The following is a 26,619-nucleotide window of genomic DNA, read 5'->3' on the forward strand; positions in this document are numbered from 1 at the left end:
ACCTCAGTGCCCCCCCCACACCCCTGAGAACCACCTTGCTCCCCACCCCACCCCCCAGCTGAACTCCCCTCCCGGGGCTCCGGGGCCCTCCCCACACCAGCCCGTCTGTGCCCCACAGGTGGCCGTCAGCGGCTTCAGCGGCTGTGTGAGGAGACTGAGGCTGGATGGGCGGCCTCTGGGGCCCCCCACACGGGTGGTGGGGGTCACGCCATGCTTCTCAGGCCCCCTGGAGAAGGGCCTATTCTTCGCAGAGAGCGGGGGAGTCGTCACCGCAGGTCTGTAGGGCATCAGTGCGCCCCCAGCCCTCTGGGGCGGGGGGAGGCCGGGCAGTCCTGCCTCCCTCCCTCACAGTGCCTCCCCACAGACACCCTGGGGGTCACCCTTCTTGACGTGAGCCTGGAGCTGGAGGTACGGCCCCGGGCAGCTTCCGGCCTCCTCTTCCACCTGGGCCGGGGCCGGGCGCCCCCCTACCTGCAGCTGCAACTGCGGGAGAAGGAGGTAGGTCGGGCGGGGGGCAGTGTGGGGGCGCTGCTCCCACACCGCAGTGTGGACCCGGGTTAGCGATGCTCTCCTGACTCACCCGCCCCGCCCCAGGTCTTGCTGCGGGCGGACGACGGTGGCGGGGAGTTCTCCACGTGGGTGACGTGCCCTGCGGCCCTGTGTGACGGGCAGTGGCACCGACTGGCAGGTGAGCCGCCCCCCCCCCCCCCACGGCCGAGCTCCCACCCCACGCCTTTGTGCTTGGGGGAGTGCCCAGGAGGGGCAGCCGTGGACCCCCAGTGGGACCCCCTGGGCAAACAGCCTGGGCCCCTCCCAGCCCAGTTACAAGGACCCTGTGCCCGCAGTGACCAAAGGTGGGAATACCCTCCGGCTGACGGTGGACACACAGACCAACGGCACCCGAGGCCCCACGGTGGCAGTGGCCTCAGGGGACGCCCTGGCCCCTCTGCACCTTGGCGGCCTGCCCGGTGAGTGTGGCCTCTGCCTGGGGGTGGGAGCGGCCCCTGAAGGACCAGGTGCTGGGATCCCCCCGCCACCACCCCACCTTCTGGGATGGGGCAGCCGGGGAGACAGGTTTCGGGGTAGGGGGTGCTGCTGGTGGGACATTGGCCTCTGTTCCAACATGTCCATCTTCCTTTGTGCCCCCAGGGCCCACGAACACACAGGCTGGGCCTCTGGCCTACCATGGCTGCATGAGGAACCTGGTGGTGAACCGGTCCCCCGTCACCTGGCCTCGCTCTGTGGGTGTTCAGGGGGCAGTGGGGGCCAGCGGCTGCCCCGCCACCTAGCGCGGCTGCCCCTCCAGTGGCCGTGCAGGACAGTCTTCAGGGGCCCCGGGCCTGGAGTCCACGGGAGGGCCGCCCCAGGCAGGCGGGCTCCCACCTCGGAGCCCGCAGGCCCTGCCCTCTGCTGTTTCAAAGTCTGTGTCTGGATTCTAGGCTCTAGGGGTGATGAATCTTCTTTCTGGAAATGGCTTTAAGTTATATCTCTTTAAACAAAAGGATAAAATTCTGTAAACTGGGGTTTTTAATACGTTTTATCTTTCAGTTTCGTTGAGATTTTCCTCCACCGATTTTTAGTAACGTGAGAAATCTGCCCTGCTTCTGAAATTAAAAAGTTACTACTTCTGTTTAACGGAGCGTTGACTTTAATTGTGAAAGGAGAAAACCAGTCAGAGGCGATCTAGCCTCCGGATGTGCTCACGGGGGCAGCGCCGGCCCGGGGGCTCCCCTCGCCTGGAGTGGCTGTCCCCCCACCCCCCGAGTCAGAACTGCCAGGGCTGGAGGGGTAGCGCTCAGCCCGGCTCCCTCCTGGGCACACGGGAAGACCAGAGGTGGCAGGTAAAAGACAAGACCTTTATTTCTCAGCAAGCGGAACGGAGGTGAGGGCGCGCTCGGCGCCACAGGCGCCATCGCAGAGGCCGCCGGCCGCGAATCCCGACCCCTTGGGGACAGCGGATGATTAATCTAAGCTCATGTCCTCCTCTTCGTCCTTCTTGTCCTTCCCGTCGCCCTCCTGCTCGGATCTGGCACTGTTCTGCATGGCTTTGGCAAATGCTTCCACATCTAAAATACATTTAAAAACGTGAGGCGCCCTCCCTAGACCCCGGCCTGAGACTGCTAACTGGAGGGCACAGGAGATGAAAACATCAACACCAAGGCCCAGGGCCACAGAACCTCCAGGGCCCAGCAGGTCAGCCCTGTGCCGTGCAAACTACAAGGAGAAAAACAAACCCTGCCCTGGGCGCAGGGTGGGGGCGCGGGCACTTACCGCCTTTGTTGGCCGCCTCCACGGCCTCTGCAGGCAGGCCAAACTGGCACATGAGGGGGCCCAGCTGCCCAGAGGCCAGGGCTGCACTGAACATGCCCAGGGCCTGCGAAAGAAAGCCAGACGCCCCCTGAGCACACGCTATTGGTGAAAGCCCGGGAGGGGGGCGGGGACGCTCCGTGACCGGGAGCCACGCTGAAGCTCGGTGAGCTGTGCCCCCTTCCACCGAGCACATGGCAGGGGCACCCAGGCCACAGCGTCTACCTGCTGGAACTGGGGCGAGGTCAGCGTGTTCTGGATCTCCTCTGCCGTCTGTGGCAGTGACTCCCCAGAGGGCAGGTAGGGCAAGAGGCGCTCCTGGACGTCCGCGTTGGCGAGGATAGGGGCCATGATCTCGGGCGTCAGAACACTGGCCAGGTCAACTAAGACATAAGCGCAGGGCCGTCAGCGGCTCAAGGCCGACACAGACACCCACGTAGGAAGCCAGCCGCGGACGCCCAAGCCGCGAAATTGGCGGGTGTGGCAAGGTGAGGGGGGCCGCGGCTCAGCCCGGGGACACGCTCGGCCCCACGCCTCGGAAAGCCAGCAAGCGAGCAGGCAGGGGGCGGCAGGCACCTTCACCCCCCAGCCTGGACCCGAGGAGCACGTGTTACCTTGCTGGCCGCCTCCTGGCCCTGCCGGCACGTTCATAGTAGCTAGAATGCTCTGAAGGTCGCTCAGCTGGATGGGCTGGGTTGGGCTGGCTGCCGTGCTGGTTCCATTACCTGAACTGGGTGCGGGGCTGGGGCTGGTCACCGAGGCAGCTGCTGGAGCGGAAGGGGCGGGGGTGGCTCGGGTAGAAGAGGTGGTGGAGGACGGGGTGACTGCTGCCGACTGGCTCCGCGAGCTGGGGAGAGCGAGGGCAGCGATGGGACGGCCTCACACCCTGAGGGTGCCCGCATCGGTCCTGCCCCCAACGTCCCGGAACTGCTGGGACTCCGGAAGAGTCTAGGCCCCAAAGGACCCTCCCCGGGGGGAGGGGGGTTCTCTGTCCTTCGCCATCTCCTATGTCCGGTCTCCTTCGAACGAGGGGACGCCTGGGGGCACACAGGCATGGTGGGGCGGAGCACAGGGCTCACCTGGACGAAGAGCTGCTCGCCGGAGGCCCTCCACTCCCCAGCAAGCTGGCCAGGCCCGGCCCGGTCAGGGCCCCCAGTCCCCCTGCGAGCAAAGAGACGTGAGCTCAGATGCCACACCCTCCTGAAGAGCCCACCTCTCCCGGCCAAGCATCCTGCACGAAACCCAAGGGACGAGGGGAAAGCAGTGGCCACAGCGGGCTGAGGTGCCGGAGTAGCGACTGCCTCACTCCATTAGGTCCGGGCACCTCCGTCCCGGTCTGCAGACGACGCACTTAGCGCGCACTAACACGCGCTGCAAACCTGGCGGAGCAGCGAGCGCTTCCCAGGCGTGCGCGACACACACCCGCCCCGGCACAACAGCGGGGGCAGCAGGGAACGGGGGCGGGGGGGGCCTTCCCAGGGAAGCCGGCATGAGGGACACGTGTTCACAGAGACCACTCGGAGCCAACGAGGAACTAAAGGAAGAACTCGAATGGCAAAGCGATCCTAACTACAGCTGTCCGCCCCTAGCGCAGGCCGCGGGGTTACCCAGTCCTCCAAGGCCGGCGGGTCCAATGAGCTGCATGAGCTGGCTGTGGCTCATGTTCCCCAGCAGACTCTGCAAGCCGCCCTCGCCTGTAAGACAGGAGGTGCTCAGACTCGGGCCTGTCGCCGGGTCAACACCCACGGGGCCCCGGGGAGGCTGGGGGACTCGGGCTGACGCTGAGACGGAGCGCGCGCTGGGACCTCTCCCTCGGCTCTCCCCCCAACCACAAGTGCCACGAGCCGACAGGGTGGAGCTCAAGACGTTTCGCCCCTGGAAGGTGGGGCTGGGGACTGATGGGAACTGGGACGCCTCCGTGTCCCTTTAAAACAACCAGCCGGCGCCATCAGGGGTCCAAGACCTCGCCACGTGCTCGGACACCCCAGCGTGTTCTGGGAGGTGACCGTTACCGCCCAGTGCAGAGAGCTCGTGGCCTCCACTCCCACTCGCCCCCAGCGCTCCAGGCATCGGGGGGTTGTTCAGATACTCGTTGACCTTGCGGCAGTGCTCCTCGTCCTGGTCCGTCTTGGGCTCCTGTGGGGGGAGGGGGTACAACCGGAGCTGCCACAGGAGAGCCCACCTGCCACCGAAGGGGCTCACACACGAGGGTGAGGAGCTCAGACAGGTGATGTTCCCTGTCCACAGTCACACAGCACTGAGGACAGGGCCCAGCAGGGCAGACAGGGACAGCAGTCCCACAAGATCGCCGGTGCCGTGGCAACGCTGGTTCTCAGGGTAGCGACACTGAAGCACTGAAAGCGCCCTACGTGCACGCGCAAGGCCCTCTGAGCCTCCAGGACCGGACCCTTCACACAACAGTCTAAGAGCCACGAAACCTTCCGGTGACTCGCGTGACGCCACAAAACCACCGGTTGTGACCCCACGACACACAGAGCAGCCCCAGCCGTGGCCCCTCGGGTCCGCTGGGAGCTCCATAAAGAGGCTCGCAGGCGCTCACCAGCCACAACCTCCCGAAGTGCCCCCAGGCCCACGAGCCAGAGTGCCCACGACCCATTCCTCCGTCCCTGAGCATGCACCGTGGGCCTGCAGGGTGCTAGGGACACAGAAGGGACAGAACAGAGCTCCTCCCCTCCAGGGCAGAAGGAAGTGGGGAGAAGGGCAAAATCGGGAGAAACAAAAACAGTAGAGCTGGTGAAACGATTTTTTTTTATTACTATTACAAGTTTCTATTTTTGAGCGAGCACGCATGTGGTGGAGGAGTGGGGGGTGGGGACAGGATCCCAAGCAGGCTCCCAGCTGTCAGCACAGAGCCGGACACGGGGCTCGAACTCACGGACCGTGAGTTCATGACCTGAGCCGAAGTCGGACGCTTAACCGACGGAGCCCCCCAGGCACCCTCTGGGGAAACATTTCGTGGCAAAACTGGGGAAACAAGCTCATGGCCCCATCTGTCTGCAGATGAAGTTTTAGTGGAACAGGGCTGCACCCATTCGTTCACTTCTCGTCCACAGCGGCTTTCACGCTCCTTCGGCAGCAGCACAGCCTGTCCAGCCCACAGAGAGGAAAACCTTTTCTGCCTTGTTCCGGAAAGTGCTGGGGGGAGGGCAATAGGTTCACCTCTGGGGAAGGAAAGTGGCAACATCTGTCAAAACTGCAAAACCGGGGACACCTGGGCGGCTCAGTCGACAAAGCGTGGGACTCTCGATGTCAGCTCAGGCCACGATCTCATGATCTCATGGTCCCCCACTAAGTGTGGAGCCCGCTTGGGATTCTCTCTCCCTTTCTCTCTGCTCCTCCCCTGCTCATGCACACACCTGCGAGCTCGCTCAAGATGTTAAGAAACCCCAAAAGCAAACAAACCCTGCAAATGCACTTGTTTACCCACTTCTACCAAGTCCGCTTCTGGATTTTAACACGGCGATCACCACCACCCCCTGTACGGGAAACAAACCTGGTGGAAAATCACTCTTTAACACGCCGCCTGCAACAAATCGGAGACGCAAACAGGCCCAACGGCCGACAGGTGGGAGAAGGCTGGGCGGCTGTTACGCCCAGTGGGATGCTGCCTGCCGCCGTGGGCACCAGGACGCCCTGCCGCGCTGACCCAAACACCCCAAAGCACACAACTGGGGGGAGGGCGAGGCAGGGCTCAGAAAAGCCTGGGAAAAGAACACTCCGTTTCTGTACAAATACACAGCAAGGAGAAAGCGTGTGGTCAACCTTGCTTCCGCCGTGCGTGCTCACAGCCCAGGGGGGCGGGGGGGAAGAGTGTGTGACAAGCACATCATGGGCCGGGTGCCCGTCGACGCATCAAGACCGGGGCCCAGTCCAGAAACCGCTCTGCGTGCCAGGGAGTTCCGGGTCGTGAAAGGGCACCGGGAGCCCAGCCACAAGCGTGTGCCCTCTGCAAAGGTCCCCTGCTCCGCTGCCTTTGGCGCTAGGAGCTCCACGGAAATTCTCAGGTTCCGCGGCAGTCACCTTCGGCCAGCACCAGCTCTACCGCCCGGTGAGCCACGCGGAAAGACAACAGGCCAACAAAACCTACCCACCTGCATCCAGAAGAAGAGCCGTTTGGACCCTGCCTTAAACTTGAGCACGTAGACCCTCCCGCTGGGGCACTGCGGCACGCGCTTGAACTCACAGTCGTCAGGAAAGATGATCAAATCCTTCAGAAAGCCACAGGGGAGGAGTTAGCGTCACACAAATACTGCCTCCGCGGGAAACACGCTGGGTCCCGTGTCGGGGGAGGGGGCGGGGTATAGGATGCACCACCGGGTGGAGAGGCCAGGGTCACAGGCACCCCACCAAGGGCATGAGGGCCGGGAGAGGGGTTCGATGCTCGACAGGGAAGGGGGCCTTTCGGCTTTTCAAGGATTTTGAACAGAGACGTCTTGGGAACGACGTTCCCAGGTGGGTTCAAAGTGGGTCTGTGCTGCTCTCAACAAGGAACACACGAGCCTGGAGAGCAGACAGCGCTAAAAAGGAGGAGAGCTGGTGGAGCGCAGCGTTTACACGGCACCCAAATCCTAGGCACAATGACGGGAGCAGTCTACAGATCCGGGAGGGAGACCCGAATGCCCGTGAGCAAAGCGGAACAGCTGGTGTGGGCCCCGGGAGCAGCGGCGCCCACATATCCCAGCAGCACACCCCCACCGTAACAGGGCAGCTGCGTGTCCAGAGCCAAGTGAGAGCAGCTACGCGTGCTTCTGGAAAACCGGACGGTTCTGACGACCAGGCGGGCTTCCTAGGACCAGACACTTACGTCCTCCACGTTCCCAGATGTCCTGTCCTTCCAGCAGAAGTGAATGAGGGAGTCATCCGTCTGCTGAATGTACACGAGCCCCTTCCGTTTATCTGGGGTGACAGTAGTTCCTTTTAGCGACATCTTTCCTGCACGAAACTCCACCAGATACTTGTTGGAGGAGCCTCGGGAGCCTGGCACCAGGCTTGGAAACAGAGCGCCTGAAGTCGTCATCCTGGAAGAGCGACCAGCAAGCAAACCCGGTCAGGATCATGAAAGTCCCAGCTTCCTCGTCCAATGTGACACTGGCGGGACAGAGCGAAAGGCCGCCACCAGGCCGGGAGAGAGGGGGCCCCCGCGGCGGCGCAGTCTCCCTGGAGCGCGCAGCCAGCAGGTGCCGGGGCGCGGCCGCAGCTGCTTCTCAGGTTTCTCCACGATCGGAATTAACCTGTGCACCCCAACCGCGCCCCGCTTCCCGCCGAGAACCCCGCTCAGCGCCACTTCTGCGGCCCGGGGCCCCGAACAAGCTCAGCAACGTGAGCTAGGCGGAGACGGCGCCGACACCTCGGACAGGACCGAGACTCCGGCCGGGCTCCGTCGGGGCACGCCCGTTAAGCTGCGACTCGGCAGACCGGCGCCCTTGCACAAACGAGCGCGGTGGGAGGGTGGGGGAGGAGACGGGACAAGCCCCAGGACCGGGGTCGCGCCGCGCCGACCAGGCTCCTCCGCGCGGGGCCCACGGGTCCACCCCGACCTCGCGGCCCCCGCAGCCCCCGCGTCGCGCGGGGCGGTCGGGCCGGCCCGGCCGCCGCCGGCCCGAGCGCCCGAGGCCCCCACAGCCGTCGCCCCGCGCACGGCCCCTGGCCTCCGCCGACCCGACCCCGGCTCGGGGACCCCAACGGCGCAGGCTCCGCCCCCGCAGCCGTCCCCGCCCCCCGGCGACCCCCGCACCTGGCCCGCGCCGCGACTCGGCCGAGAGGCGCCGTCCGGGCTCGCTCTTCCTCCTCAGCGCCTGCCGGGCCCCGCCGGAAGTTCTTTCTCGTTCCGCCCCCTCCCGCCGCTCTCGCCGCCGACTGGGCCGTGTCAGGGGCGGGGCCGACGCTGAACCGCCAGCGATTGGAAAGGGCAGCCGTCCATCGACCCGCCCAGCCCCGCCCGCGCCCCCTTCCGGCGGAAGCGCGGGCGGGCGGCGCGCGGGCCAGAGCGGCCCCTATTGTTGCTGTGTCATAGGGGTGCGGCGACGGCCCCTGGCGGCGGCGACCGGAGTGGCGTGGCAGGCGCCGACCCAGCGGTGGGCGTTGGAGCCCACATCCCCACCGTCGCCGGAGAGCGGCGGCACCTGCGAGGCGCGAGGGGGCGTCTCAGGTTCACGGCCAGCGCTGCAAGCCAGGTCCCAGGACGTGGAGGAAACAGTCCCCGAGTCAGGGGAAGGGCGTCTTAGGACCCGGGGGTTGGGGAGGGCCGGCTTCACGACCGCGGGGGTATGTGACCGAACAGAAGCCCAGGACTCCGGGGCCTGGACGCAGAGCCCACGACATCAACGATGGCCCTCGGGGGCGACAGAAGTCCCGTGCGGTACCCCCGGCCCCGTTTCCCCCGTAATGGTGCTAAGATGGGTACCCCCTGTTCTCCCCCAGGGGCCCCCCGGTCCAGTGAGGACAGTGCTGGCATGGCTGCCTCCCTTCTCCCTGGGGGGGCGGGGTGCCCCTACTGACCCCATTCTTGTCCAGCCCCCCTCCCCCCCATACCAGCGAAGACAGTGCTGGCACGGCTGTCCCCCACACTCCTTCTGTGCCTGGAGTCCCCAGAGGCTGATGTGTGTGCTCAGAGTGGAGGGCAAGAAGCCCCGTCCTCCATACTCACAATGAGGGACGGGTGGCCCTCCTGCTGGTCTTTGAGCCGCCGTTTCCATCCTGCACTTTGCTTCGAGGCTCCAAGCAGTTAGCAAGGGGGCGCACACGGAGCCCTGCACCCTCCCTGCCCCATGCTAGACCCCCGTCCGCCACCAAAGCAAGGCCACTGTGCGAGCTGCCTGACGATTTACCAACTAGACGTGTATACACAGGCTTTGTTTGAAAGCTTTTTGTAAAAAGTGTAAAAGTGGAAAGTAGTTTTGTTTTGAAGATTTATTCACGCTGGTACGTGTGGGTCTGGTGCATTATTTTAATTCCTGTATAACCTGTGTAATAATAGTCTGAAGGACAACCGCTTCTGTGTCCGTTGTCTTGAGATCTAAAGACTCACCAATTTTGTTTTGGAAAATAGAGCTGCTTTTCATTAAAAATTGTTATTTATGTTAATAATGAGTTCGTTGTCTTTTTATTAAATACCTTTACTTTTCTTCATTTCGTTTCTAGTAGGGTGAATCCCAACAGATAAGAGCCCCCACACAAACTCCACGGACCTTGATAATTCCTGAGACCACAGGGGAGAGGGGCGCAGCTGTAAGCCTGTGACCGTGACCGCCCTCTCGGAGCTCAGGGGAAGCCCGAAAAGACAACAACGGGAAGATCCGCTCCGGGTGCCCCGAAGATGGGCCAGCGGGCAGGCGGCACTTGTTCAAAGTCAGGAAAAGTTAAAAAGCTGCCACAGGAAGCCGCAGGGAGACCAGCGAACTTTCCAGACCCTGCAGAGCATGGGGCCTCGAAGGGCACTAACCAGAGCGTCTCCTCAAGCAGGGGGTGGAGCCTGGGGCCGGCCCGGTGACATGTGAATGAGAAACAGGCATGGCCCAGGCCCCCGCCGCGGGGCGCCGTGGGGAACATGGCATTGGGGTGCGCCCTGGCAGCCCCAGCAGAACCAGAAGCCCCCGCGGCTCCTCCTGCGCCAGGCGGCAGGGCCTGGGCACAGCAGCTAGAGAGGGGGCAGGACGTGCCCAGATGCGTCACCAGAGAGGGCACGGCCGGCAAGACACACAGGAAGAGAGCCACACCGTTGTTCCCGCGAGTGCAATTCAAACACGCGGAGCAGAACCGTCAGAGCAGAGGACAGACGGTGCGGCGATAGCAGGCGCCACCGGAGAACACGGTTTGGCGAGTGGGTTTTTGTTTTTCTCTTTCCTTTGAGTGACATGTGCCTTTTCAGAGCAATCACAGGTTCTCACCAAAATGGAGCCCATCGCTCTCCACATATGCACAGCCTCCTTGCCACGAACACCCTGCAGAGGGTGTGCCGTGACAGCCCGCGGCCCCCACGGACATGCGGCATCGCCAAGAGCCCATCTCGGTGCACACAGCCCGCGGGTTTGGACAAACGTATGGTGTGGACCCACCATCTCCCTGCCCGGAAGTGCCCCGCACCCTCCTGGCCACCCCTCCCTCTTCCCTAAGCCCTGGACGCCACTGGTAACTTTTCTCCAATCTTGTTATATTGTGATAAGATACACGGGACATACGATCTATCTGAACATTTTTGAGTATGCCGTTCGGTGGTGGTAAATACATCGTGATGTTGTAACGTCTCACCACCGTCCACCTCCAGAGCCCCCGTCACCTTGTGAAACACCAGCTGCCCATCCCGTGTCCCCTGCTCCAGCAGCCACCACCCATCTGCCTCCAGCATTTTGACGACTCTGCCTAATGCGATCAATGGAATCAGACAGCGTCCGTCTTTCTGTGGCTGATTTCAGTGAGCACAACATCCTCAAGGTGCACCCGTGTGGCAGCAGGCGTCAGAACGTCCCTCCTTTTCAAGGCGGAGTAACAGCCCCTGGTCCGGGCAGACTGCATCTTGCTCGTCCGTTCGTCCGATGGGGGGACACGAGGGCTGCTCGCAGGCTTCAGCGATGCTGCCTCACGCTGCTGTCGACATGAATGTCCAAGTCTCTCTCCCAGACCTTGCTTTCAAGTGTTTCGGGCCCGTAACCACAGCAGGATTGCTGGATCATCTGGTAATTCTATTTTTAATTTTTTGAGGAGCTGTCATACCGTCTTCCACAGCAGCTGCCCCGTTTTCTGTTCCCACAGACAGCGCACGAGGGTTCTGATTTCTCCACATTCTCGCCAACACTTGGTTTTTGCTTGTTCTCGACAGCTGCCACCGTAATGGGTGTGAGGCGGGACCTCCGTGTCGTCGTGAGTTGCATTTCCCACAAGATTAGCGATGTTGAGCGTGTTCCCACGGGCTTATTGGCCACTTGTGCGTCTTTGGAGAAATGTCTAGTTTTGAATCAGGTTTTCTGTTTGCCCGGTTTTAGGGCCTGGCTCTGGCAGCACTGAGTGTTCCGTGGTCCCCATCATCAGATACGGCAGAGGCTGGTGGAGCCCCTTGTCCGTGCACCTGGGCATCCTGAAGGCACTGCCATCCTGTGGACCATCTGTCCCTCTGACCAGAGCCACCATGGCTATTTGGATGACCATCTCCACTCAGCTCCTCCTCCTGCGAAGTATGTAGCTGCTGGGCACCTAGGCCAGCAGCCAGGCAGCACGGACCTTCCGGTCAAACTCACACCACATTCTGAGCATTCTGTTGTTGTCACTGGGGGCTCTGATCCCCAGGAGAGAAGAGAGATGGTCAGTCAGAGCTCCCCACTTCCCAGAGAACGCAAGCCCTTTCACCTACCCATTGTGCCCACACAATGGTGTCACGGTGTCCCCGAGCCCCCACCACCATGACAAAGTTTTCTGAAGCAATCTGTGTGCGGGGCCAATCCTACAGAGTGAACAGTCCAATCCGACACCCGTGCGCGGGGACTCGTCTGTAGCCGATCTGCAGTCCTTTCCAGAGAGGCCAGAACGACTGGGACAGTGAAAAATTGCTCAGTGCAGAGCACGTGTCAGCCACCACCCACTTCCAAGGAAATCTGTATTTGGAGCTGGGGTTGAACATTCATCTTCACGGATCTGCTCGGTCCTCCAAGAAGAACCTCCAAGAGTAGCGGATGCTGTTTACACGGATGGGTACTGACAGTTATGACCTATCATAAAAATAAATCCGTCTCACCAGCCATACTCTTGCCTGACATTTTCGAGCTACACTGACACAGGATAAACAGCGTGGCAGGCCAGCCAAGCACGTGCACAGCAAGGAAGGAAGGGCCCATGTCTGTGTGTCGTCGCCTGCCGCAGAGACCACGGGGCCTTTACGAATTGCCTGACACAGGACCGTTAGGTTCTTAGAGGGGCGACGGAGCTGTGCAGCCAGGGAAGGGCTGACTGTCCAGTAAACTCACACAAGAGACACGAAAAACAGTTTTTACTTTGCAAAACCCTCCCACCACGCACGCAAAAGACAGTGAGGCCCAAAGTAATACAGGTGGAGGGAAGACCACCGGTGTGCCTTGGGTCTGGTTACATGCTCTGATCCGGGACCCCAATCTCTGCACCACTGTGGACCTGAGAAAGTCCTCGGGAAGACGTCTGAAAGTGCAGACATTGAGACGGGAGAAACCAGGACCGGCGGGAACCTCGTGCCGACTGAACTCTCCTCGCCGCCCAGCCCTCCCCTCGGAACGCAGGCGTGATGAGGAGAAGGGCCACTGGGAACTTTATCAGCACGTCCGTGCTCTGTGCTCCTCGTGCGTACGTGAGCCTGGGAAAGCCGGTGAGTCACCAACTCTGTTGGGGAGCACTCTTTCCCAAAGAGCCAGTGTCCCGAGAGGAGGCTTGTGGCCAGGGCCGCCTGGAGGGCTGCCTGCACCTTGGGGAGCCTCCTGGCATTCCTCTCCTGTTCTGATTTCCTGACTCCATGTTCCGACCAGAACCCAGCAAGCAGACGGCACGGCCTCCGCTTCACCGGACGCGCCTCCCCAGCAGGTCGGCGTCACGCTCGGTCAGACACGCAGCCTGCAGCACCGGGCCTGGGCCTGCCCAGTGCCCCCAGAGGCCACCAAGGCTGCACTTGATGCCTCCCCCAGTGCCAGGCCCGCTTGGTCTGACACGGGTCCCCAAAGCAGGTCGCGTGTCTGGCAGACCGGTGGGCTGACACTTCCACGCGCTTTGCGGAAGGAGTCTGAAGGGGACGCGGTGGCCAAGCCCTCGGAGCTGCTCCTCAGGGGCGCCCTCCCTGCGGCCGCTCCGGCTCTCCACGCCAACACTCCCACGCGGCCGCTACCCTCCTAGGGCCCGGTTGTCTGTGCAGAGCCGTCTGGGCCCTCACGCGTCCCTCCCACCCGTGCCGGGAAGTGGCAACCCGGGGTGGCAAAATGCCGTGATGTCCCCGAGGGCCCGGGGCCTGCTTCTCCGCGGCCTCCTCCTGAGCAGGAGCCACAACCAGGTGCCAGTGACGTCCTGACCCTGGCCGCTTGGGGACAGATTCGTGCCAGCCGCCCCCCGCCCCCAAACAGACAGGACCGTCGGTCTCCAACACCAGGTGGCCTATGAAACCTAGTCAGCGCCAGGGGCCCCGTGACATTAGGTTATATCGCACACGAGATATATTCCAACGTGGTGTCTCTCTGTCCCTGGCTGAACCTCCAGCGGCTCCTGACAACTGTGTGCCCAGTCAAGGACGCGAGACTGGATCCTCACCTCAGAGGGGAGCAAACTCGTCACATCAAGTGCTTAGGGGAGAGTATGCTCCACTGTCCCTGCTGCACGGACGGTCGAAGTTACAAAATTACTCTAGAAAGCCCCTGGGTCCTTACGGCAAAGCCATAATGACATCAACGTGTGGCTGAGAAGCCACCACTTTCCACACAGGCCAAAAGCATCGGTAGCAGGTGCCTGCGTTTTAAGATGCATTTTCTAGTGAAAAAAATCTTTAGTAGAGACAAACCTCTGGCATCTGAAATGACCAAGGGAGACGAAGTTGAGGCAGTCACTTTACACGCTGGCATTTGCAGAGACCGAAGTTTAAAAACCATAAGCCAAGTGAGGACGGCCCCACAAACGTGTATGTTCTGGTGTCCACCGTCCTGCCCTCCTCCTCTGGGGCCTGGGCCCGGTGCGTGCTGAAAACCGGCCTCCCCAGCAGACTCAAAAGTGCAAACCTCGTTGGCCTGTTATCAGTGGCAGCGAGAAACGGCTTCACCTGCAAGAAGTTGTTAAACTGCCCGAAATACCGTCCTTTTAAACGTGTCCTAGGACTGTGCCCTTCGACATTTTCAGCTCGCCCTCCCTCGTGGACAGCGAACCCGCCCCCGGCCGCAGGTGCATGAGGTCCCCATTCGGACGACCAGATGCGCCACGACCCCGTCTCAGAACAGCGTCAGAACCGTAAAGCCTCGCACACCTCTGCCCGTCGCCAGTGGCTCCGCTCCCGTCTCCGTGGAGCAGACGCTCGGTTGCACCCAGCACCTTGACTTCCGGTTTCCAAAGCTACAGAATCAAGGCTGCAGAACAACTATTCGCTTTTAAAAGTGTTTTAATGACAGATGTGACGTCGAAGCCCGGACACACAATGACGACAGCCTGCCACCGAGAACCCAGCACTCCATGCGGCCGTGTGAGTGCGTGCACGCTCAGCAGACGCTCTCCGTTCAGAGCTCCGCTGAGGCCTGTGGTGTTGACACTTCTACAGAAAGACAAGAGCCACCAGAAGGGATGTGTCTAGGATGGACACGCACCTACTTTTTGTTAAGTAGCTTTAATGACACGGCCGTAGCGGCTGCTGCTTCGGAGCCTCCCGCAGGGCGCACCTGCCGTAGGCACGGCGACCCTCTGTGACGCGGGCCTGGCCTGCAGAGGCCACGAAGCCCCGGTGACAGAGGCGGGGCCCCTTTCGAGGCTGGCAGCAGCCTGGGGAGGTCCATCACCACTCTCGAGGTTTCCGGCCACCCCAGGCTGTCACGGTAATGCTTCGTTTCGGACAGTATACGATTGGTGATTAATGCAAACCTTGCTCTCCGGCAAAATACTATTCAAGTAGTTTTAACTTAAATATTTTAAAAGTAATCTTTACATTATTGAAGACTGGTAAAAAATACAGAATCTGACAGCTTTTCATTTCATTCCATCTGGCGCTCTGAAAGTCTTCACTTTTGCATTACCATAATCTAGGAAGCAACCCCTGGCCCCGTAAAGCTTCTCAAAGGGTTACTTTCAAGATCCGTCTTCCCCTGTTACTGGTTCAAATGCACGACAGTCTCAGAAACCCTTTGCCGCTGCGTTAGGAGGAGGGACACGGGGGGGGGACTTAGAACTAAGACCCTTCCTGGTTACTTACTTCCGTTATGAACTTTACAATGAAGAGGGCGCTGTAACAAGCCGGGCTGATTCCCGTCACGTGAAGGGACGGCAGAGGATTGTCCTTTTCCGCCCTTAATGAAAACATGATGATCCCATGTGAAGTTTGATGAACAGTAGTAAAATGTTTGGCGATCAGAAGTTAATTAGAATCAAATCCTTGACCGGGGATGGTGCTGTCTCCACGGACACAGTCGCTGGAAAAGCTGGTTTCTGCCGTGACCGCTTGACGGAGTCCGGTCTCCGGTCCTGGGGGCCACTCCAGCCCCTCAGTAGATATCTGGGCAGCGGGAGAAATTCCGCTCAAAGTAGCCCCCCGCATACAACCAGTCGGGAGCCCCCGTGTGCGGGTTGCTGCCTTGATGAAACCACCTGGAACACAGAGGACATGGTCAGGAAGCACGTGGACACAACCTGGCTCGTGTTCCCTGCAGGGAGGCATCACCGCATCAGCACGCGGCTTTAGATGCAGCCCAGGGCAGCAGCCGCGGCTGAGAGTTATTAACCACGTTTTCTCTCGAACACTGTCCCCGCGAACAGCCCAGAGAGGGCTTCGCCAGCAGACCCTCAAGGCCTTCACAGAAACACGCTAGGCTGTTAGCGGAGAACGGCCACTATCCCTTCCGAGGGAAGGACGGGCACAGGGCTGGTTCCTTCCCTGGAAGCAGGCCTGGCGTGTCTAACTGGGGAAGGGGACGACCTGTGGGCAGGGAGGCAACGGGGCGCCACCGCGGGCAGGCGTGTGGCATGTGCCCTGGGAAGCCCCCCCGGACCCTCAACTGCCGGCGCGCATCCTGAAGACGACGAAGGACCCGGGGCTCACAAAGTAGAAGGAGTCATCTGAGGACCAGATATCGCTACTTCTGCAATGTATTTTTTAAATCGATTCCTTAAAGACAATGAAGGAGGGTGGATGCTTTTCAAGCTTTTTCTGGAATGAAGCCAATTCCAAATATTGGAAAGACTGAAAGCGCGAACTTAAATCAGGTCAGAAGCCCAAGCACAAAGAAATGGTTTTAAAAATGTTAGTTACAAAACAGCCACAGGAGGCGACCGTGACCAGGCCTAGAAAACAATGCCTACAGCGCATCAAGCTTGACTGGAAAAAACACTCAGTGAACAGCTCAAAGCCACCCCAAGATTTTTTTTTTAATTGTTTATGTTTTTTCTTAATTTATTTTTGAGACAGAGAGAGACAGAGCATGAGTGGGGATGGGGCAGAGGGAGGGGGAGACACAGAGTCAGAAGCAGGTTCCAGGCTCTGAGCTGGCAGCACAGAGCCCGACGTGGGGCTTGAACTCACGGAGTGTGAGATCATGACCTGGGCCGAAGTCAGATGCTCCACCGACTGAGCCACCCAGGTGCCCCATGCACCCCAAGATTTTGCTAGGACTAACATTTTAACGGACATATGTTTTTAATTATGCCCAAGTATTACGGTACTTACCCGACTGAATCCTCACCGAATGGGCTGTTTTCACGTAATTACGACCACTGACAAACCAACCGCGCTTTTCCAGTGAGACAGCAGGAGGCCCCGGGGCCCACAGGGTCTGCTCCCTGTCTCTATCTGTCTCTGTCTGTCTCTGTGTGTCTGTGACCCTCTCACCTGGTCTGAACACAGGTGTGTCCCCACCTGCGATGCCCCCGGGCACCACTCTCCACACCCTCCCTCTCCAGGCTACCACGTGGGGCCGGCCGGGGCCTGTCCGGCCACCCGTGCCACGTGGCAGGTGATGTGGACAAGAGCAACCTGCAGCAGTGCCAAAGGGCGATGGCTGAACACACCATTCCTTCCACAGCACTGCCTTTCCACAAGCTGTGTCGTCCTCCAGCTGGTGGCCTGGTTCGGACTACGGTTTGTTTTAAACTGTGTCCTATTTGAGAGGAATGCTCAGGGTCAGATGCGCTGTGGGCAGGACCGCCAGGCCCGGGTCGGAGGGGACCTGTCCCTGCACTGGCAGGGTGCCTACTCACCTTCGGGGACACTCGGCCCGTCTGTGTCACGCAACCCACGCCAGACCCGGGGCTGCGGCCCCGCGTTAATGGGACCCCAAAATAGCTTCTGCTCAGCCACAGGTGCACGTGGGGCCCTGGCCACTGCCCTCTCCCAGCCGCCAGGCCTCACCTGGTCTGCCACTCGGCCTCCTGCTTGGCCCGTTCCCTCCGGGCCTCCCGCTGCTTCTCTTCCAGCCGCTCCTTCTCCTGGCTCGCCAGATCTGGGGGCCAAGCACACGGCGTGGGTAAGGACTCAGAGCTGACGGTGAGGCTCCCGGCTTACAACCAACGGAGGCGAGGGTGGAAGGAAACAGACAGATGCGGCAGCGCCCCCACCCCCAGACCCTAGGTGAGAGTCACGCTGGTCAGAAACGTCGTCGTCTGCAAACCACACCCGGTCACGGTCACGAGGCTACAGCAGAGCCCCGACCCCAGTGTGGCTGCGGGGAGAGGCAGGCCTTTCCCCCGCACCGCAGGAGGGCGCAGCAGGGCTCGGAAAGGAGCACCATGCAAGGGCAAGCTCAGGCCCGCGGGCGACTTGACCCTCAGGGCAGGGCCGGGGCCAGCGGGGGCCGCTTCCCACAGAGGACCGTCCCGCGTAACCTGACCCTCGGGGCTCTGTGGCCCGGTCCCGGGTCTAGGTGCAGACACTGGTCCTGGAGAGTGGGGGTCTCCCTGCCCTGTGCAGTGCCTCCACTCGACGCCGACTGTGTCCACAAAACCCAGGACCGCTTGGGACGGCCCTCTGGCCAGTGGCCCACCGCACGGCTGACGTGGACGGGTGAGCCGGCGTGCGGCCGCCCCCTCGTCACGCGGAGACATCCACGGTGCGCGAGCAGCCTGGGCCTGGGATGAGGTCCTACACTGACTTTGGACGCAGAACACGTCCAACCTTGGAAACGTTACCCCAATTTCGCTGGTAAGAAGAACCGGGGGACTCGTGTTTCGCACGCGTTGTCCTTCATTTTTCTAGTAACTTAATCGTATCCTACCCACAAGGGGACTGGTCTGCAGCAGGCTGGGATTTCTAAACCTCTTCCACCTCGGAGAGTGCGAGATGCACTGTCCTCGGTCTCCCTGTCTGTCCACCTGCAGCACGGGCGCCCCCCGCCCCCACCGGCCCGCGAGCGCACCCATGTCGCCGTTCTCCATGCCGCGGATGTCGGGGCGCAGGCGGCAGTCCGTGGGAGCCAGGGTCTTCTCCATGCCGCTCTGTAGCTCGTTGAGACTGACGGTGAAGCTGGTAAAATTGTACATCTGGGGGGAGAGGCGCGGAGACCCATCACCACGCTGGCATGTTTCCGCGCTCCGCTCAGCTAGGCCGCTCGGGGCGGCCGGGTCCTGGCCACTCCTGCCGGTCCACGCTCTGCCCCAGTCTGTGCGGACGCAGCCCCACAGCCCCCCTCGCCCCCCGTCAGCTTCTGGGAAGGCCCCCAGCGCCTCCTCACTGTCCCGCACCTGCCGGCCCTCCAGCTCCACTCCTGGGTCCACAGACACGAACCACAGGGAGGAGGAACAAGTGTTGTTTGTAAGAGGAATTCCTGGCAAGAAGTACACCTTTGCCCTGTTGGGTCGGACTATTTTACACTCTGCTGGGAGCCAGCAGTGGCTGCGTCGAGGTGACGTCCGTGTAGGTGGGGATTCTGTCTCCTTTTTACTGTGGTCTAGTAGGGTGACAGGAGTGAAGGTATACTTCACGTGTACTCCGTATTGTCTTACGTATGAACGAGATATTAAAATAAAAGTTACTACACAAAATTATTACATTTATACAGTCGCCCTCTATACTGCACCCTTTCACACAGGATGTAATAAGCTTATGTGCAATATAAATTATAAGCGTCATTTTCAAACATAAGCACCAAAAGGCATTTAAGCATCTAAACCGACAAGTCGGGAAAATAATCTCTCGAAAGCAGTCTGGAAGCCCCTTTCAGTGAGACCCAGTCGGTGCAGGCCGCCTAGAGAAGGTACCGTGTGCACGCGGGGCACCTGTCTCACCGCGTGTCGGGCACGGCAGCACACCCACACGACATGTTGGCAGAGCACTGCCTTTGCCCCGGGGAGGCCAAGCCGTGGCCAAGGCTTGACTGGGGCTCCGGGAGGACGGGGAGCCCTCGGAGGCTCACTCTGCGGAAGCAAGATCCTAGGCGGCGTGGACACGGGGCCGGGGAACCGCTGAGGGGTCTGGCCTGGCCAGGGGTCAGGGGTGCGGAGAGGGGCGGGGGTCGGGGGTACGGACCTGGGCAGAGTTGGGGGGCCGAGTGTTGACCCTCCAGAGTAGCTTGCTGCCTGGAATGACCTGCACAGTCTCCTGAACCTCGGGCACGGCATCCGCCACGTCGCCATCAGCTTTCTGGGAGCTGTCGTCCTGAAACACAGAACACCGTGGGCCGGCCGGCCAGGTGGGACAGCTACTCTCGGAGCGACTGTCAGGCAGGGCAAGATGGGCTCTCTGGTAAGGGAGAAGATGCCGTGATGCTCTCTTTGCAGGGGCTCCCCGTGCTGGGGCTCCCCCAGAGGGCAGGAAGTCAGCAGCACAGGAGTGCACCCCCCGCCCCCCCCCGGGGAGAGCGCACACCAACACCTAGGGAGCCGCCGGCTGGCAGGTGGGGCTGGGGGGCTGGGCCTTCTACAGCGGCAGCCAGGCAGGGTGCGGCCTTCCCCGGCCGGAGCCAGTCCCCACACGCCGCAGCTCGGCCCTCCGCCAGAACCGCTCACGCCGGGCGACCTCATGGACCCTTAGCACCTCTAGACTGAACCCCGCCTGCAGACCACATCTGAAGACGAAACGCAACCACCCTCACATTTCCCAAGCAGCGGGACCCGGAGAAGGAAGCAGTGGCCACCCCCGCAGCTGCTGCGGGAGAACGCGGGGACATGACGACGCGGCCTCGGGACCCTCCCGGCCGACGTCCAACGGGGCTCGGTATTGCTGGCCGCAGGCTACGGGGTTTGGTGCCAGGAGCTACAGAAGGCTGCTCCCGGGCAAGTGCTCACACAAGTCTGTCTCATGTCGAGTCACCCAGAGGACAACGAAGCTAAACTAAGGCACCAAAAGCCACCCCTCCGGGCATTTCACATTCCAAGTCTGTGTGGTCTTCACATGGAACGTTCCTTTTGCTTCTTAAAGTCAAAGAGCACGTTGGAAGGTGTCCAGCAGCACTCAGGCGATGCCACAGGGCCGGACCACTGACACCCTGGGGGAGGCTGGACGCCTTGGGCCCGGCCCACTCTCTCTTCTGACCTCGAACAACCTGACCCTTCCTTTGAGCTACCACTTCTAGTTTTAGCCCTGAGATCATCAGTATTCCAAAGCTCTGGGGGGGGGGGAAGTATCCTTGCCAAAACTTCCCAACTGTGGAATATATTACCTGGTGCTCAGAACATGTGCTCAGAACACAGACATGACAGTCTTCATTTTTTAATAGGTCTAAGCTAACGAGGTGCTGGGAGACAGGAGGTTTACAAAGAAGAACCCGGAGCACGGCGTTCCCAGAAAGAAACGTAGGTGCACTTGGGCTCTGCCAGGCCTGGGGGACATGGCGTACCAAGTGGCCCCCGAGCCCGGCTGATGGCAGCAGCCTCTGCACACAGAGACGCAGGTAAACCGAGGCCCCGAGCAGCACACAGACGGACGGGCGGATTCCAGGCCTTCATCCTCTCCAGCTGGGACCCCACAGGCCCAGCAGAGGGAAGGCAGACTCCCCCCGCACTCGACTCTGAAGCCCTCCCTGCCTCGGCCCCCCCCCCCCCCCCGCCCCGGGGGCAGCACCTTACCGGCTGTGGCTTGCTCAGGAGGTCGCCTCTCCTCTCCCGCTTCTTGAAGGACTCGTATGCAGCAGGGTCTATTCCCCACAAACACTCTGTCCATTTTCCATAGATCATAAAGAGCTTCTTTTTGCTGTAGTCAAAGGGAATTTTTATTTTGCTTAAGTTTTTTTATTTACCTTTAGCAATGTCTACACCCAACGTGGGCTCAAACTCACGACCTGGAGATCAAGAGCCGTGTGCTCTTCTGACTGAGCCAGCCAGGCGTCCCATCAAAGGGAATTTTCAAAACCATGTTTACAGCCATTATAAACCCTTCATCTAAACAGGCAGCACCTCGATTGTGACCGTGACCGTGGAGTACATTCCCATTCTGGTTTGTCTCCTTGTAAATTTTAGAACCTCTCTGGACAGAGGTGCGAAGAGGAAAATCTGCCTTTGAGGGTCCCCCCTCGGGCCTAATTTGCCAAAGCAGAAAGAAGATAAGGGCACAAGCCCCCACGAGTGTGGACAAGAAAAGGTGAGAAAAAGGGAAGGTTTCACTGGAACCCACGTGCTGGTCCGGCCACTGCCCTTGAAATACATGAACCTCCAAGACCGTGTCCTTCCCTTTCCTACAAATCACATCAACAGCCCTCGCAATTTCAGCTGGCATTGTCTGCTTTATCTTCATATCCACAGATCGGATGCCCACATCAGTACCCGTCTGCTTGCTTCATTTCCTAACGACCTCTGGAAACTGTCCACATCAACCACCAGAGCGCTCTGCCGGACTCCAAAAGGAACAACGCCAACAGCGCTGGACTGTTTTTTGTTTTTTCTTTTTGTCTTTTTTGTGTCTTCCTGCGGGGAGAGCACGGTGGCCACGCACCCCCTGGAGATGCTGTTCTGCCAGGCGTGTGACATTTCTGGGAGGGCGGGCACCCCTGCCTCGGGCTCAGCCCGGAAAGTGGCCACGCGGGGATTGGCGGGGGACACTCGGCCAGTCCTCACTCAGGACTTAGTCACCTTGGCCGACATATTCTGTCCCCAAGAGGCACGGCATTAGGCAAGAGCTCACTCCAGTTTGGGATGGAAAATCAAAAAATCAGAACAGGGTTTGCAGACCCTCCGGGACGGTGCGCGTGGCAGTGAGGAGTGGCCCGTTTCTGCAGGCCCGTTTCACGCAGACCACGGTCTCTCTCTGGGTTGTTTCCACCACCAGGGACGGGCTGCTCGGGGCACTGGCCGGTGCCCTTGTCCTGAAGAGGGCTGCTGTCCTGCAAGGTCTCCGAGCTGAGCCCCGGCTCACTTCAGTGGGCACGGCGGTCAGAGTCTAAAGTCTAAAAGCATCTGACAGGCTGTTTGAACAGGTGACTTTCTGGTACTCAGCAGAAGAAGAAACAGCACCCACCGTTTTACACTGGAAACTTGTTTCTAATTAAAACGTAGGTGGGGCACCTGGCTGGCTCAGTGGGTAGAGCACCTGACTCTCGATGTCAGGGTGGTGAGTTCAAGCCCCATGTTCACATGGAAGCTACTTCAAAAAAAGAAAAAAAAGAAGAAGAAAGAAAGAAAGGAAGGAAGGAAGGAAGAAAGAAAGAAAGAAAGAAAATGTCTAGTTTTTAGGAGGTGGAAGGGGTTTCATGACATTATACAAATCCCAATTTCCTGACTGGGGAATAAAAAGTGAGAAATCTGAGGCCAAAAACATAAGATAAAACAACCCAAAGGTCGGGGCGCCTGGGCGGCTCGATCGGTCAAGCGTCCAACTTCGGCTCAGGTCACGGTCTCGCAGCCCCGAGTCGGGCTCTGTGCTGACAGCTCGCAGCCTGGAGCCTGCTTCGGATTCTGTGTCCCCGGCCGACCCTCCGCCTCTCTCTGCCCCTCCCCTACTCACACTCTGTCTCTCTCTCTCAAAAATAAGTAAACATTACAAAAAATGTTTTTTGAAATAACCCAAAGGAGAGAGAACCCCGGAAAATCTACTGGGAACTTCTGACCGTGTCTCTGGTCCAACACTTAAAAAGTCTCTAACTCACAGAGTGCCACGAGCCGGCCTGTGGAACGGAGGCTCCCACCACGGTCTGAGTTGTGTCTGCAACACGAGGCAGACACCGCCACAGAGGAGACGCGTGGTCACGTCTTCCACCTCAGTTCTGTTGGCAAAAGCGCAGCGTTTCCTCCCAGTGAGAGCACCTCATCTCCTCACGTCCGTTTTAGCAAAAGGAGTCAGACCCAGACCTCTCCCCCTCCGGAGAGGGCGAGACAGACCCCGATCACTCACCGCCCGGAAACGACACTTAAAACTAACCCTTCGTCTCTCTGTAGACCCAGCGAGGGAGCGTCTTCTCTAAACCAAACAGAGTCATAATCTTTTCTAGTGTGAACAAACGTCACTGGCACAACTACATCACCATCAAGGGGCGCACGCGCCGCCCACAGTGAGCCACCCGGACGCAGACCTACTTTTTGTCCTGGATGTGCCCCTCCACTTTGTGAAGTTCTTTTCCAAACAGTCCACATGGTTTAAAATGAAGCACACACTTATCTCCAGTTCTGCGGGAAAAACAAACACAGGCTTCCGTCGTACGACGCGAAATGTCTGGGAAAGGTGAACCGAGACCCCCGGGTGGCCGGGGCTGGGGCGTCAGGCAGTGACCGCGATGGGCGCGGGGCACCTTTCTGGGGTGACAGAGATGCTCTGACACTGCCTGGTGGCGACAGTACAGTTCAGTAGATACACCGAAACTCGCTTAAATGCGTGAATTTTACGGTATGCAAATTGTATCTCAATAAAGCTGCTGCAAAACAAAGCCGCTATGTCACGAACTTCCAGGAGGAATGTTCGAGGGTGGACAGAGGTCAGTATTTGAGGATGTTTCACGTGGGAATCCCATCATTCTTTAGTGTCATTTAAAATTTCAAAATCAATTCACTCTTGCGACTGAAACCAAAACAAGAGGTAAGCAGGGGCACAAAGATGATGCCACCACCGACCGGCACCGTGGCGGCCACCCCCAGGCCTGGCTCTTCCCGCAGGCGCGCCGAACCCCGACAGCCTGAATGGCAGCCTGGAGCAGGCCGGAAGCGTGTCCCCGAGCTCACAGCAAGCGCGTCTAGAGCTCGGCGCGGTGTCCGACTGGCGCACGACCGGTGCCGTTACCTGTGGTTTACAATCTCCACCGTCCCATACTGCTCTATCCAGAGCTTCCCGATAATCACGTTGTGCACACAGCAGGTAGGGTTGGTCCAGGTGTAAGCCTCATTGTGTCTGTGAAAGATGCCAGAAAACACGAAGTCAGACGCCAGCAAACAAAAGCACTGCGTGACCCTAAAAAGCAAAATACCAGACAGAATTAAGCCGTAATTGCCTTAAAAGCTGTGCCGGAGCAGAATATCGCTTTGAACTCCCTCGAACAGCGGCTATTTACTTAGCATTTGTTTGAAATTTATTTCTGCTTTCCTTTGTAGCATCAACAAAGCTTTCTACTTAAATGTCAAGACAAGTTAATAAGCAACAGGAGACCACCGAGACAAAGAGAAAAGGCTGTCCCGGGAAGCTGTCCACACAATGGCCTCTTCAGCCGGCGCCTGCGGGAGCCGCACGGCCCACACCCCTTCGAGGTCCAGGGAGCAGCTCCGTTCGGAACGCCTTCCCGGACGCCTTTGCTCGTATCCCTCATCCTCCCCCAGTGGCCTGACCCGAGGAGAAAAGAACCCCCACGGATGTGATGCAAGTTCATGAGACCCGTGTCTCGAGGGAGGCCGTGTCAAAGAGCCATGATCAAGGGCAGAGACTAGCTCAGAGCAGAAGTATTTCAGGACAAGTATTCGGGGCCCCTCAAATTTCCAGGGGAAACTCAAATGCGTTAATCAATAAGATTTGCCACTTTTCAATTCTGCATGCCCCGCCCCAAGAAAGCACGGACCGCCGCAAGACGCACATGCTCCCCAGAAATGGGGTGCCCTCACTGCACCTGGTGACCCCATCAGCCCTGAGGTACACGGGGGTCAGGGGCTGGTATTCTCCGGCAACCAGCCAGGCTGGGCCAACGTGAAACAAAAATCATACCCCGTGCTTCATCACGGCGGGCCACGGTTAGCAAGACGTGCATCTCAGGGAGCCTGCGGCACACCGTGGCCTAGACCGGGTCTACGCTGGTTTTGCAACGTCCACGCGACTGCTAGAGATTGGGCTTTTGCTTTGCAAGGGGTCCGAACAACACCGCACTGGGGAGCGTTTGGACTGAGATTTCATGGGTGTGCGGGCAGCCTCCACGACGCCCCTCAAAGTCCCCCACCTCCCAGGTTTCATCCGTGTCTCCCTCCCACCCTCAAGCAGCGTGGTCCTCGTGACCAACGAGGGTTTAAGGTCAGGGTGAGGCCACTTCTGCGATGAGGTCCTAAGAGACACCGTGGCTCCATCCCCCCTGGGTCCCCAGCTCTGGTGGATGCCAGCACCCCGCTGTGAGCACCCCCAGGCCTCCTGCCAACGGCCACGGAAGGGGGCCTACAAGCAGATGTCCCACCAGCCGCCTTCGGCCCGCGTCCTGCCCGCCACCTCACGGGACCCTGAGCCAGAGCGCCCGCCACGCCGCCCCCCACCCTGGCCCTAGCCCTCGGAAACCACGAGGCAGAGGAGAGAGTGGCTGTTGTAAGGTGCTACGTGCGGCTCGTCACCAAGTGGAAGGACTACCACAGGCAGTGACTAAAGCCATCCAGGTCCTCGGGGGCTGTCCCAGACGCCCACATCACACCCAGTCCCGATGAGGGGTCTGGGGGGCGTTGCCTGTTCGAAGGAGTGTCTGCCAGGCGAAAGACCCTTCCGCTGGAACTTAAGAAAGGCGCCCGCCAGGCCCCCGGCCTCCGCACTCACTTGAGCAGCTCCAGCGTGATGGTGCCCCGGGGCTCGGCCTCCACGCTCTTGCCCCAGAACTTCAGCTTCGGGTAGATGGAGCCGTGAAACAAGAAGTCCTGGTGGAGGCCCTCTGAATAAAATGCACTGATCGGGGGGTGGTGGCTCACCTGCTCGGATATAAATCTGAACCCTAAATCCTCCCTAGGCACAAAAACAAGAGGGAGAGAGCACATCAGTGACAGCGAAATCCGACAAAGGTTGGCTCGGCACACCTCCTGGGGGAGCCCCGCAGCCCCTGGCCACCCTGAGTGACAGAAATATTCAACACTCGCTCTCTGACGCCACCCTTGGCCTGACACTGACCGCCCCCCCCCCCCCCCCCCCCGCCACACAGACACTTGCATGTGCACCCACCGCCTCTGGGCAAATCTGAACCCCGCATGGAAGGAGAAAGAGTGTGAGGGGCCTCCACTCAAGCTGCCCCCAGCACGTGCAGGCCTAGAAGAAAACTCCTAGAGCCAGTGATTTAGATGTGGCCACCTCAGCCCTCAAGGGGCACCCAGCGCCCAAGACCCGCAAGAGTGGGGAGCTCGCGGCCTTCCCAAAGGGGGCCCTCCTCTAGTCCCTGCTAGGGCTCCTGGAAGTTCTGTGACATGCCATGTCTGATGCCCCAAGATACTCCTGGGCCAGGAAACAGGATTTTTAGTACATGCTCTTTTTCAATAAAAATGTCAGTTTTTAATTGTTCCGGAACTGTGAATACACCTACAGTTGTA

The 26,619-nt window shown here is 59.9% G+C and overlaps 3 protein-coding genes across 8 annotated transcripts in view; 1 reads left to right on the top strand and 2 right to left on the bottom strand.

Moving 5' to 3' along the window:
* The window catches only part of LAMA5 (laminin subunit alpha 5), a 50,535-nt gene extending 48,900 nt beyond the window's left edge, over nucleotides 1-1,635 (top strand). Inside the window, exons 76-80 of the mRNA XM_027046528.2 lie at nucleotides 119-275; nucleotides 365-498; nucleotides 595-688; nucleotides 846-968; nucleotides 1,150-1,635. Coding sequence (XP_026902329.2) covers nucleotides 119-275; nucleotides 365-498; nucleotides 595-688; nucleotides 846-968; nucleotides 1,150-1,289 — 648 coding nt within the window. The 3' untranslated portion in view covers nucleotides 1,290-1,635. The remainder of the gene's footprint in view (nucleotides 1-118; nucleotides 276-364; nucleotides 499-594; nucleotides 689-845; nucleotides 969-1,149) is intronic.
* Nucleotides 1,636-1,837: 202 nt separating this feature from the next.
* ADRM1 (ADRM1 26S proteasome ubiquitin receptor) lies at nucleotides 1,838-8,222 on the bottom strand. The gene is made up of 10 exons (XM_027046549.2): nucleotides 8,063-8,222; nucleotides 7,133-7,346; nucleotides 6,420-6,536; nucleotides 4,320-4,443; nucleotides 3,915-4,001; nucleotides 3,387-3,468; nucleotides 2,922-3,154; nucleotides 2,533-2,690; nucleotides 2,272-2,374; nucleotides 1,838-2,066 (listed from the first exon to the last, which is right to left on the bottom strand). Exons 2-10 carry the CDS (start codon nucleotides 7,343-7,345, stop codon nucleotides 1,963-1,965), a joined length of 1,221 nt encoding a protein of 406 aa, XP_026902350.1. The 5' UTR covers nucleotide 7,346; nucleotides 8,063-8,222; the 3' UTR covers nucleotides 1,838-1,962.
* Nucleotides 8,223-14,395: 6,173 nt separating this feature from the next.
* Nucleotides 14,396-26,619, bottom strand: part of OSBPL2 (oxysterol binding protein like 2) — a 36,945-nt gene continuing 24,721 nt past the window's right edge. For 4 of the 6 annotated variants that reach the window (XM_027046532.2, XM_027046533.2, XM_027046534.2 and 1 more), the window contains 8 exons: nucleotides 25,862-26,044; nucleotides 24,149-24,256; nucleotides 23,452-23,541; nucleotides 21,013-21,136; nucleotides 19,475-19,603; nucleotides 18,366-18,489; nucleotides 17,363-17,453; nucleotides 14,396-15,606 (listed from right to left, as the gene is read on the bottom strand). In XM_027046532.2, coding sequence (XP_026902333.1) covers nucleotides 15,504-15,606; nucleotides 17,363-17,453; nucleotides 18,366-18,489; nucleotides 19,475-19,603; nucleotides 21,013-21,136; nucleotides 23,452-23,541; nucleotides 24,149-24,256; nucleotides 25,862-26,044 — 952 coding nt within the window. In that variant the 3' untranslated portion in view covers nucleotides 14,396-15,503. Of the gene's footprint in view, nucleotides 15,607-17,362; nucleotides 17,454-18,365; nucleotides 18,490-18,690; nucleotides 18,897-19,474; nucleotides 19,604-21,012; nucleotides 21,137-23,451; nucleotides 23,542-24,148; nucleotides 24,257-25,861; nucleotides 26,045-26,619 lie in introns of those variants that run through there. The other 2 variants (XR_003416281.2, XR_008289008.1) reach the window with 2 other exon arrangements.

The sequence above is a fragment of the Acinonyx jubatus genome, chromosome A3 (assembly GCF_027475565.1).
Source record: "Acinonyx jubatus isolate Ajub_Pintada_27869175 chromosome A3, VMU_Ajub_asm_v1.0, whole genome shotgun sequence".
NCBI lineage: Eukaryota > Metazoa > Chordata > Mammalia > Carnivora > Felidae > Acinonyx > Acinonyx jubatus.